Here is a 12,735-nt window from a genome sequence, read left to right as displayed (position 1 = left end):
GAAACTAGTTTGCTACATGAATCATGAATTGTGGCCTTTGGCCAAGCAAGGTTAGCCAAGTTGTGACATTTGTCCTCTTTAGAGCATCTCCAATAGCTTGTCTATATGGATGTCTATACTCGTTTTTCACGACGTGACTCAAAAACAGGCATCCAACAGCTTGTCTATATGGTAGTCCAAATATACACATCCTCTATATCGACCTCGACAATGTCCACGCCTGAACAATGTGAAGGCGTTGTCTAAACTCAGCTGCAGTCATGATTTCTTCCTCTTCCCAGCGACAGCCCACCTGTCATGGTCCCTGTATATAGACATTCTAATGCAAAACTGGACGTGTATATGAGAGGATCTTTTTAGACCATTGTCTATATGAATATATAGACATCCAAATATACACATGCTATTGGAGATGCTCAAGAGAGATCGTGAATCCAGGCTATGCTTCACTTACCATGTTTGTAAGTTGAACTATTTGAAACGAGCGAAATATCCATATTTTTCGCGACAAGAGTGCACCGCCTCGAGTCCTTCTCAATTCAATCAATAAGGAGGTCGCGCTTTGGACCCAAGTGGGCCCCAAAAGACTTGGGGTTTTCTTTTTTGTGAGAGTAATATTTTGTCTTTGAGGGCGACCGTGTAATGCAAATCTATTCTCTTCTTACTTAATACTATATGAGGTAAAGCTTTTGCCCACGTTTGAAAAAGATGATTCGAAAGTAAGACATCATATACACACAGGACCATGCTAATACGCACCCAGTTGACAGTGTCAAGCCTATTGCCTGTGGTTAGATGCTTGCCCTTTCAACTGCTCGATCATTTTTTTCAGGGTTGTTTTATGTAAGTTTTCTATTTCTTTGGCTTGACCTTTTTTCTACCTGTATTCCATACCTTCCATTCTTACAACAATCAACCAGAAGCCCCTCAAAAAAAGAAGCACAATCAATCAGAAGACTCATGTACCAAAGAGACAAAATTACTCGGTGCATCGCTCTGCATCTTGTGCCTGCGAAACAAAATTACTCACTCTTATTGAAGTTCTGTTTTAGACCGAAGAGATGCTCAAATGTAGGAGCACAACTTATCGTTTTGAGCCTTCTTCGAATCATGTTTTTTTTTAACACAGTACAGAAGCAAGCACTTCTGTACACGCGCATTCACAATGGATAAGCCATACTCGCAAAAAAAAGGGATATTGTACAATGGATAAGCCCTCACCACATCACCATTTTGGCAGCATCAATAAAAATGGCGAACATAGCTAACACGATTTTCCCTAGAACAGAAGAAAGGGATTCGCGATGTTCACGCCGTATCCTAAAACAAAAAATACAAGAAACGAAAGAGCGGCTGTAACAAGGACACCACCAGCAGCAAAGTCCAAAAATATTTAGCAGCCTCAATCACAATCCAGCTAGCGACCCAACTGAAACCTATTATATGAAGTACGTACGCATGAGTGCGACGCACATTCGCATTCATGCCAGTTTCCTTCCTCCTACAACCCCCACGTCGACGCCCACACCTCCAATGATTCCTTGATTGATTCACAACATCCCTGTCCTAGAAATCTCTCTGCACAAAGCGGTCGGGGTCAGAGGTTTTTGGCCGCAGCCATGTCGTCCCCGGCGGCATCGCCTGGCACTTCCGACGACGCTGCAGACGCGCCCGGCATCACCAGCTCCAACCTGACGCTGCTGTACATCATCATCGCTGTCGTCGTCGGCGTCGTGCTGTACCTGGCCGTCCGCTACGGTAGGTCGCTCCTGTCCGAGTGGCGCGAGCTCAACGGCGCCGGCCACGGCCCGCCTCCCGCATTCCACCTCGGGCTGAGCTCTGAGGACATCGCCGCGCTCCCCACCTTCACCTACAGAGCGCGAGCGACGCCGACGCCGTCGCCCCAGGGCAGCTGGGGCGGCTGCACGAGCGGCGGCGGTAAGAGGAGGAGCGGCAGCAAGGGGAGGGCGACGCCGGTGGAGTGCGTGGTGTGCCTGCAGGAGCTGGAGGACGGCGACGTGGTGCGCGTGCTGCCGGCGTGCAGGCACTTCTTCCACGGCAGCTGCATCGACACCTGGCTGCGCGCGCACTCGTCTTGCCCGGTGTGCCGCGCGGAGCCGGAGAGCGCGCGGCCGGGCGAGACGGCTCTGTCGCCGCCGCTGCCGCAGCTGCGTCGGTGCGGCGCCTCACCGGAGCGGCCTACGGCCTCGAGGATCCTGGCGGACATCTTGGCGCGGTCGCCGTTGAGGATCGGCGGCTCGACGAGCGAATCGAAGGAGAGGATCATGTCCAGGTCGCCGTCGCCGGCGCCAACGGCGCGTGATTACACCATGTCAAGATCTCCGTCGCGGACGCCACTGACGCATGGTATGGTGGACGAACGCGAACGGGGTTCACTGTCGCAGTCGCCCCAGACGCTGGAGGTTGTGGTGGTTCGCTCGAAATCGCCGTCTCCGATGAGGTTCGGCCGTCAGTCGACGACGACGTGCCTGGGCGTGCTGGAGCGCACAGATGCGAGCATGTCGGCATCGCCGTCCCCGCCGGCGACATATGCAGAGGACGCTGGCGAGTCGTCGTCCAAATTGACCCATTAAGTGGGTGCAGCCGTGCAGGAACAAAGTCAATCAATTCAGTTGCACAGTGCGCAGTAAACAGAAGCAGCAATGGCGCTGAGACCATTGCTTCTTGCTCCATTTTGGCGGCTGCCATACAACTCTTTTTTTTGGCGGCTGCCATCCAACTCTTTAGTGATGCATTTTGTGTCACTTCAAAGAATGTAAATATTCAGTGTTGAGTATGTTTGAGTTTGACAACAAGAAAATGACCAAGGTGCATGCCCATAAACCTTTCTTTATCCCCAGTTTCTTCTTAGCTTTTTTTTTTGAGTTGGAGTTTCTTCTTAACCCTAGATATTGAGGCGTAGCATACACAACAAGAGGGGCAGGAGCATAAACGATAATCCACATTTTGCTTTTATTTGTTGCATTTGCATTTCCTCACGTTGGAAGCAATTTTAGTTGACATCTTCGAAAGAAAGATACGTGCTTGCACTTTTGTAGTAGAGTACTACTATTAACAAAGGAGCTTTGCACCTGTCTTTACGAGATTTTGCTGCTTTCGCTTTCAGACGCAGTTGCAACTGATATCTCAACCCATCATCCTTTTGAAATTTTCTTTGGAAAGAAATCTTCTTGCATTACAACCTTATTGTAGTAATTTATTTAAGAAGAAAAGCGTTGTTCGAATAAACTTTAGCCCATTTGTTCAAAAGTCACCCGATTCGTCTTTTGAGAGCGCACCGTGGTTCATTTTCTGAAACTTTTTTAAGCACGACGCGTAGCAAGTAGCAACAGCGTGGAGCTGCGTCCAAAGTCTTGCTTTAAAAAGGTCCCATACTGTCCTCGCTGGAAAAGCGGCAGGCTAGCCGCCGGCCAACTGGTTTATCCCCCAGAGCACGTTACATGTGAGTATGCGTGCGTGTGGCAGAATGTCTCCAGTCCGGAGCACATCCAGCTCCATGCCTTTTGCATGCGGGGCTCACATTATCAGCAAGTTCCCATGAGTGGGGTTACCACTTGAGTGTGACTATGTGACAGTTAGGTGCCAGGATACTTACAAATGTTGTTTGTTTTATCTACCAGATGAAAGATTAAAGTTTGGCTTCGAACCAAGATCTTTATGTGGTACTCCCTCCTTTTTATTTACTCCGCATATTCTAGTTGACTGAAGTCAAACTTCGTAAAGTTTGACCAAATACATAGAAAATAATATAAACATTTACCATAACAAATTTATACTATATGAAAGTACATTCAATAATAAATCTAATGATGTTAATTTGTTATCGTATATGTTAATATTTTTGTTTATAAAATTGGTCAAAGTTTACAAAGCTTGACTTTGACCAAAGCTAATACGCGAACTAAATAAAAACGGAGGGAGTACAACCCCCATCTAAAACGTATAAAGGGTAGTATCGACATTTCACATATCGTATCAGATATTTTTTGTATGTACGATGAGTTGTTCGCCGAGACGTATATGCCGTATGTTTGTTCATTTGGAGAGCCCAACTCTGTGCTAAGAGACGCCCCCACGCGTCCTGGGCTCGGCCCACTAATATTTTCTTTAACATTCAAAAATAGGGGAGCAATTAGTTAACGAGCGCTCTTTCGGGAGCCTCGCAACGATCAACGCCACTTGACGCGCTCTCAGCCATTTGCCACGTGTCGCGCTCTGAACGCTCCCTTCGGATTTTATTTTTTTATTTTTCCGCACGTGTTTTCGGCTTTTTAAACGGATTTTTTTCAGTTTTTTTCGACGTTTTGGTTTTCTCCCGGTCTTTTTAACTTTTCGATCAAAAGAAATTTGAAAAAAATAATTTTTTTGCGCGAAAAAACGCGTTTTCTTTTTTTTCCCTTTCGTGAAAGTCACGATTTTTCTTCCGCGAGAGGCACGGTTGTGCTTTAGCAAGAGTCACGGCCGTGCCTTTCGGAAACGAAAAAACGTGTTTTCTATTTTTCTTTCTTTCGTGAGAGTCACGGTTTTGCTTCCGCAAGAGGCACGGTTGTACTTTCGCGAGAGTCACGGCTATGCCTCTCGGAAAGGGAAAAACAAAACGCATTTTTTATTTTTTTTCTTTCAGGAGAGTCACTGTTTTGCTTCCGCGAGAGGCACGGTTGTGCTTTCGCGAAAGTCACGGTCGTGCCTCTCGGAAAAGGAAAAAAATACACGTTTTCTGTTTTTTTTTCTTTCGTGAGATTCACGGTTTTGTTTTCGCGAGAGGCACGGTAGTGCTTTCGCGAGAGTCACGGCCGTGCCACTTGGAAACGAAAAAAAAACGCGTTTTCTGTTTTTTTTTCCTTCCACGAGAGTCACAGTTTTGCTTTCACGAGAGGCACAATTGTGATTTCGCGAGAGGCACGGACGTGCCTCTTTCGGAAAGGGAAAAAACCATGTTCCCGGTCCGGTTTTTTCGCCCGGTTTTTTTCGTCCGGTTTTTTCGTGAAAAAAAAGTTCGTCAAAACCTATCAACATGGGATCTAGTTTTAAAGATCTCGACGCGAGGAATCCAACGGTGAAAACGGTTCGAGATTTGGACGCACGGTTTAAGAGATAAAACGTTTTGAATAAACGGATCTACGAAAAAAGGATCATTTCATGCATGTCAATAAACAGACCATATTCAATGAAGAGTGTTCGGATAGGCGAGAAGAGTCCGTTTGAGACCATTTTTTCGGCATCCATCACATGACCGAAATTTATTCCATGAGCTTATATGGCCAATTGAAGGCACCATCCCAAGTTGTTTGAGTTTTCGAAAAACATCATTTTCTGGAGTTTTCTTGATGAAAAAGGACCGATAAATGGTCGAACGTGTCACAACATGCAAACGATGTCGGAAGTCGTTCAAACCTGGGATGGATGCCTCATGTGTCTGTACCAGGCTGCTGAAAAAAGTTAGGGTCATTTATCCATAGTCCAAAAACCCACTAGTTGAGAGGAGTATGATAGACTAGCTAGGCCAGACGAGTCCCGTGAGCATGTAGTTTTTCCCAATTCGAAAGCTTCTGTGATTTGTAACTTCTGCCATTATCAACCAACATGAACATTTTGTTGTGAACTAACCATGTCTTGGAACTTGTGAACAATTTTGAAATTTCAAATTGTGCATGAAAATTTTACAAGTTTGAACACCTTCTCCAAAATTGATAACAAATTCCCAACAATTGATGAAAATTTTGAACGAGAATAGGAAACAAGTAATTTTCTATAAAATTATCATTTTTGAAACACAAGCATTTCTTCTATTTGTGAACAAAATATTCGAAAACACGGGCATTTTTTGAGATTCTAGAATATTTTTAAAATTCTAAAAAATATTTGAAAACAAGAAATTTTTAGGGTTTTCCAAATAATTTTCCAAAGTTTTGAACAAGTTTCGAAAAGAATTTAAAAAGTCAGGAAAAAATGCTTAGCCGCTGGCTTAACTAGGGGACGACATCGATCCCATCCGGCGCCTGTTGGGGGAAACTCTATTGGACGCTTATTATGTCAAACAGTCGCTGTTTCACACACACCCAATTGATACGAGTGAACATGAGCCAGCCCATTTCAATCTGTTCGTTGCCTCTGTATATGCCGGTTTTCAGAACCTTTTAGATGGTTTCAGGCCAGTTTTTACCTGTTTCTGTAATGTTTAAAAATGTTCATGAACCATTTTGTTCTTCAGAACCACAAAGTTCAAAAAATGTTCAACATATTTATTTATTTACTCAGAATTTTTTTAAAAATTTGAAAATATCAAAAAATGGTCGCATTTCAAAGAAGTTTAAAGTTTCAAAATAGTTTGTGTTCTAAAAACTGTCAGAATTTTAAAAAAAGTCTCATTATTTTAAATCGGTTCGGAGTTTATAAATGTGTTCCACTTTTTGGAAATTTTAAACTTTTGTTTACAATTTGGAAAAATGTCGGCGTTTTAAAAAAGTCACGTTCTAATTTCCAAAAAGATGGTCAACCATGTCACTGGTCATAGTTCTTAAAAGGCCTCGCTGCTGTTTAGGTAAAATAGCTGGCTTATTGTAGTGGTTGTGTTCGTTTGTGTTATTGTGGAGGTTTGTGCTCGATTCCTGCTGTAAGCAATTTTTTTAGGATTTTCCACTGTTTTACTACAAGTCCACTACACAGCAGTTTTACTACAAGTTCACTACACACATCGTTTGCTGCTGGGCCGGCCCAGTTTCCTGCTCACTGTTGTACGGTCCGGACGACGTATTTCGTAAAAGGACCATCCTACCTTTCTTATGAAGGGGTATAAGCAGATCTGACCCGTTCATGTGTTTAAGGGGGTTGTACCGAAGACGAAGGAGAAAAGGAATTGCATTAGTAATTTCAGATGCTGTTTTTGTGATCAAAATGAATCGTTTAAACACCTCTTTCTGGAGTGTCCACTTACAAATTTATTATGGCGATTAATTCATATAGCTTTTAGCATTTATCCCTCAATGAGCATAAACACGTTATTGTTGAGTGTGACTATGTGCCACTATACTTTTTTTGTGAAAAACTTTCAATTTATTCATCTTCAAACATGACAGTACAAAGAACAACAAAGGTAATAAAAATTACAACCGTGTCCGTGGACCACCTAACGATTCCTGCCGGAAGCAATTTTTTTGGATTTTCCACTGTTTTACTACAAGTCCACTACACAACGGTTTTACTACAAGTTCACTACACACATCGTTTGCTGCTGGGCCGGCCCAGTTTCCTGCTCACTGTTGTAAGGGCCGGACGACGTATTTTGTAAAAGGACCATCCTACCTTTCTTATGGAGGGGTATGGGCAGATATGATCCGTCCATGTGTTTAAGGGGGTTGTACCGAAGAAGAAGTGAAAAAGGAATTGCATTGGTAATTTCAGGTGCTGTTTTTGTGATCAAAATGAATCGATTAAACACCCCTTTCTCGAGTGTCCACTTACAAATTTATTATGGCGATTAATTCATATAGCTTTTAGCATTTATCCCTCAATGAGCATAAACACATTATTTTTGAGTGTGACTATGTGCCAAGATACTTTTTTTTAAGAAACTTTCAATTTATTCATCTTCAAACATGACAATACAAAGAACAACAAAGGTAATAAAAATTACAACCGTGTCCATGGACCACCTAACGACGACTACAAGCACTGGAAGCGAGCCGAAGGCGCGCCGCCGTCATCGCCCCTCCCTCACTGGAGCTGGGCAAACCTTGTTGTAGTAGACAGTCGGGAAGTCGTCATGCTAAGGCCCCATAGAACCAGCGCACCAGAGTAGCAACCATCACCGATGAAGAAAGTCGTAGATCAGAAGGATCAAACTTGTAAACACCCAAATGAAGACGAACGAAGACCGGGTCCAAACAAATCCACCGAAGACCAGCACCGATCGAATCCCATGAGATCCGACGGAGACAAACCTCCACACACACCCGACGATGCTAGATACACCATCGGAACGGGGCTAGAATGCGGGAGACATTATTCCTACTAGTAAGGGACATCGTCGTCGCCACACAGCCCAAATCAAGGTGTTGAACCTAACAAGAACGAGAACTGGGCCCCTCCCGCCAGCGGGGGGCCGAGATCCGAAGATGGGACGGACCAGCGGCGCCGCCAATGGGAGGAGAATAGCTTTTCTTGTGGAGGAGGTAAGAGATCAGAACATGCCTAGAAATTTGTGTGTATATGTTGTTTGATTTTAAGAATTATCCTATTATGTGCCAGGATACTTACAAATGATGTCTGTGTTATCTCTATGTGTTATCTATTAGAGGGAAGCATGCAATAACGAGGGACTGATTGTTTTGCTTTTGTTACAAATAAAACAAGGGTCTGACTATATAACATCTAGATGTGAGATATTGTTTTTTCTGTTTGTTTTTTTAATGTAGCGCGACAACAAGTTTTTTCTGTTTGTTTTTTTATTGCAGCGCGAAAAAAAAAATTCTAACGGGCGCAGTGTGTTGACCCAGAATTGAACTCAGGACCTAATGCAGGGTAACAAGAGAACCTACCAGTCCAGCCAAAGCCACTATTGAGATTGAAGAAACAGAAAACAATCAACAACAATACAGCGTTCGGATTAGAAGACATGTTTGAAACTTTTGAAACCTTTTTAAAATATTGTGATTTTTTTTCAAATGACGGATATTTTCGAAAACACAAATAATTTAAATTTCGAAAATTATTTTTCAAATGTGAACAAACATTATAATTTTGATTTCATTTTTTAAAATAAAAACAAAATTCGGTATTCTGAATAATTGCTTCGCGAACAAATTTTGAAACATGGACAATTTTCAAAAATCCTCGAAGAGTTTTTAGAGTGTCTACACTTTTGAAGATTGCAAACATTTTCTAAAAAACACGAATGAATTTATTCTACTTTTAATTTAATAATAAATTCCAATATTTTTTTGCACCATTTAAAATTTCAAAATAACATTTTGTGATGTTTAAAGAATTTATTATACAATTTAAAAAAATCGGAACATTCAAAGAAATGTTTGTGACAATTTTTTAAAAGAAATTTCACGCATTTTAAAAAGACACGACATTTTCTAGAATTTCCTTATGCAATGTAAATAAAATGTTACATAATTTTTTTGAAAAAGTTCCGCGCCATTTAGGAAAACGATCGGTAGGAATTAAAAAAATGTTTACTATGTATTCTAAAAGATGCTCAGGCATGTATTTGAAAAAAATATTCATCATGTGTTTTACAAAAAAGTTCAATGTTTGTTAAAAAAATGTTCCCCATGCATACAAAAAAAATACACAGTGTGTATTACAAAGTGGATATGTTTGAAAAAAATACAACTATGTAGGGGTAGTGGGTTCGAAACAATTGCGTGCTGAGAGAGGACATACAACTATGTTAGGCATGGTTTGCATGTTTGGCTTGGAAATGCAACTGGGTCGGACGGGTTTACATTTTGGGATTGGACATGGAAGTAGAGGTCGGGGCAAGTTGCGTGTTAAAAACAAAGCACAAGCCTAGTTGCGAGTCAAATGGTGGGCTTGCAACTAGGAGAACTACGAGCTGAGTTATGAGATGAGGATATGCTTACAACTGGGACAACTACAAACTATGAGACCAGTTGCAAGTCAAGGGTCTGACTTGCAACAGGGATAAAACAAACTACGGTCCTAGTTGCGAGTCAAGGATGGACTTGCAACTAGGATGAAAGACAAAAACACAGGCCCTGTTGCGAGTCAAGGGTGGGCTTGCGACTAGGATAAAAAATATGGGCCTACTTGCGAGTCGAGGGTGTACTTGTAACTGAGACAAAGTATATAAAACTACGATATGAGTTGCGAGTTGAGGTTGGACTTGCAACTGAGATGAAAAACAAAACACACCCCAGTTACGAGTCGAGGGTAGACTTGCAACTGGGACATCAACAAACTATGGGACTAGTTGCAAGTCGAGGGTGGACTTGCAACTGAGACAATAAAAGACTATGATCCTAGTTGTGAGTAGAGGACGGACTTGCAATAAAGACAATTACGAAACAAATGACCCAGTTGTGAGTCAAGGGTCAACTTGCAACTAGGATGAAAGAAACTATGGTCCCAGTTGCAAGTCAAGGGTGGACTTGCAACTGGGATAAAAACAAAACGGGTACCTAGTTGCAAGTCGAGGATGAGCTTGCAACTGGGAGAACTATGAGCCCAATTGCGAGTCAAAGGTGGACCTGCAACTGGGACAACTATGAAATGACAAGCCCGACTACAAGTAAAGGGTCGACTTGCAACTAGGATGAAACAAACTACAATCCCAGTTGCGAGTCAATGGTGGACTTGCAAATGAGATGAAAGACAAAATATAGGCCCAATTGCGGGTCTAAAGGTGGGCTTGCAACTCGGAGGGTGGGCTTGCACATCGGACAACTACGCGCCCAATTGCGAGTCAAGGGTGGACATGCAATTGGGACAAGTACGAAACTACGAACCCAGTTGCGAGTTAAGGGTCGACTTGCAACTGGGATGAAATAAGCTATGAGCCAGTTTCAATCAAAAGGTAAACTTGCAACCGGGATGAAAAATAAAACACATGCTCTAGTTGTGAGTAGAGGGTGGGCTTGCCACTTGGACAACTACGAGCCCAGTTGTGTGTCGAGGGGGACTAGCACCTAGGACAACTATGAAACTATGAGCCAGTTGCGAGTCAAGGGTCGACTTGCAATTGGAGCGAAACAAGCTATGGGCCCAGTTGCGAGTCATGGGTGGACTTGCAACTGGGATGAAAAACAAAAACATAGTTGCGGGTCGAGGGTGGTCTTGCAAGTTTGACAACTAGGAGCCCAATTGCTAGTCGAGGGTGGACTTGCAACTGGGACAACTACGAAACTAAAAGGCCAGCTGCGAGTCAAGGGTCGACTCGCAACTAGGATGAGAAAAACTACACGTCCAATTGCGTGTCAATGATGGACTTGCAACTGGTATGAAAAACAAAAATACATGCTCCGATTGCGAGTCGAGGGTGGGTTTGCAACTCGGACAACTACGAGCCCGGTTGTGAGTCAAGGGTGGACTATCAACTGGGACAACTACGAAACTACGAGGCCAGTTGCAAGTCAAGGGTCGACTTGCAACTGGGATTAAACAAGCTATGAGCTAGTTGCAATCAAAAGGTAGACTTCCAAGTGTGATGAAAAACAAAACACATGCTCTAGTTGTGAGTAGAGAGCGGGCTTGCAGCTTGGACAACTACGAGCCCAGTTGTGAGTCGAGGGGGACTTGCACCTAGCACAAGTACGAAACTATGAGCCAGTTGTGAGTCAAGGGTCGACTTGCAATTGGGATGAGCAAGCTATGAGACCAGTTGCGAGTCAACTGTGGACTTGCAACTGGGATAAAAACAAAAACAAATGCTCCAGTTGCGGGTCGAGGATGGGCTTGCAAATCTGACAATTACGAGCCCAGTTGCAAGTCGATGGTGGACTTGCACCTATGACAACTACAAAACTACGAGCCCAGTTGCAAATCGATGGTGGACTTGCACCTAGGACAACTACGAAACTACGAGCCCAGTGAATAATCGGGGTCAAAGATAGGTCATTGAAGATGGGGGATAAGCTTCATAGTCGAGCCCCCTAAACAACAACATATATAGGCCCATGTGAAAACAAATGCAAGAACATGACGACCCAAAACAAACGTGACAAAGAGGACGCGCGACAAAAAAGAACAAGCTGACACGGGCGTACATGATCGAGTTTGTGCAAACATTAAATCAAACAAATCAGACGGTTATAGACTTAGATGAGCTAAAACTTATCTAGATTACACTCCTCTCTAGCTACACGGTCAAACCAAAAATAAAAGAAAACAAGGAATAAAAAGACACGTGTTGCTTCACAAAAAAAAGCTAAGTCCCCCAAAAAAACAATACATAAAACATAATAACGGCCCACTAAAAAATGTCATATCGGGTCTCGCTGCTACATGAGGGAAAAAATAGAAAACACGACACAAGGACAACGAGCATGACTCAAAAGCATGTGTATTTACTGGTATATGAGCTAGATGAAACATTGTAAACTCTCATTTAGATAATAATTGCGAAACCAATCCGAATCAGGACCTTATACCGCGTCGCGGAAACGACCCAACAAAAGACACATGCACGAACAAAGTCGACAAGAAGATACCAAACACACGACGCGACACAGAGCGCGCGTGACAAAATAACCTGCAATCAAGATTTGCACAACATTTAAAGCGAACATATGACAAAGTGGAAACAAGTTCATGAATTTTAAACAAATAAATGAAGAATGAAAGGAAAAATATAAAAAATTGGCAAATGTGAAAATAGAAAATATAAATAAAAAATCATGAATTTAAAATAGTTCATAATTTAAAACAAATAATGAAATAAAAAACAGAAACAAAAAAACAAATACTAGGAGTCAAATGGGACATGAGAGTGTAGAAAAATAAGAGGAACTAGGAGTGAGTGTAGCACAGACTTCTGAAAAGAAATTGAAAAAGGCAGTCGAACACCTCACACTAGCAAACGGCCTTCAGGAGCATAGGCGAAAAGCAACAACGTACCAACCTCGATCAGCAATGAGCCGGACACAGGCAGCGCGCGAGACAACGCGCCGTGAGCCAGCGGAGCAGCCAGATCGTTGTGTTTTGCACGAACATTAAAGAAAGATGATCTAATGGCTCTGGACTTAG

General features: G+C 42.8%; 1 protein-coding gene across 1 annotated transcript; it reads left to right on the top strand.

Moving 5' to 3' along the window:
• The first annotated feature begins 1,424 nt into the window (after positions 1 to 1,424).
• On the top strand, positions 1,425 to 2,956 carry LOC125521368 (E3 ubiquitin-protein ligase ATL41-like). Its single transcript, XM_048686429.1, has one exon. It carries the CDS (start codon positions 1,620 to 1,622, stop codon positions 2,592 to 2,594), a length of 975 nt encoding a protein of 324 aa, XP_048542386.1. The 5' UTR covers positions 1,425 to 1,619; the 3' UTR covers positions 2,595 to 2,956.
• The last annotated feature ends 9,779 nt before the right edge of the window (positions 2,957 to 12,735 follow it).

This window comes from Triticum urartu, chromosome 7 (genome assembly GCF_003073215.2).
Source record: "Triticum urartu cultivar G1812 chromosome 7, Tu2.1, whole genome shotgun sequence".
Classification (NCBI taxonomy): Eukaryota; Viridiplantae; Streptophyta; class Magnoliopsida; order Poales; family Poaceae; genus Triticum; species Triticum urartu.
Note: the sequence above shows the minus strand (reverse complement) of the source record. Positions and strands in the feature narration are given on the sequence as shown.

Excerpts from the sequence above, each read along its gene's own strand:
- LOC125521368 (XM_048686429.1), top strand. The coding sequence starts at position 1,620 with ATGTCGTCCCCGGCGGCATCGCCTGGCACTTCCGACGACGCTGCAGAC.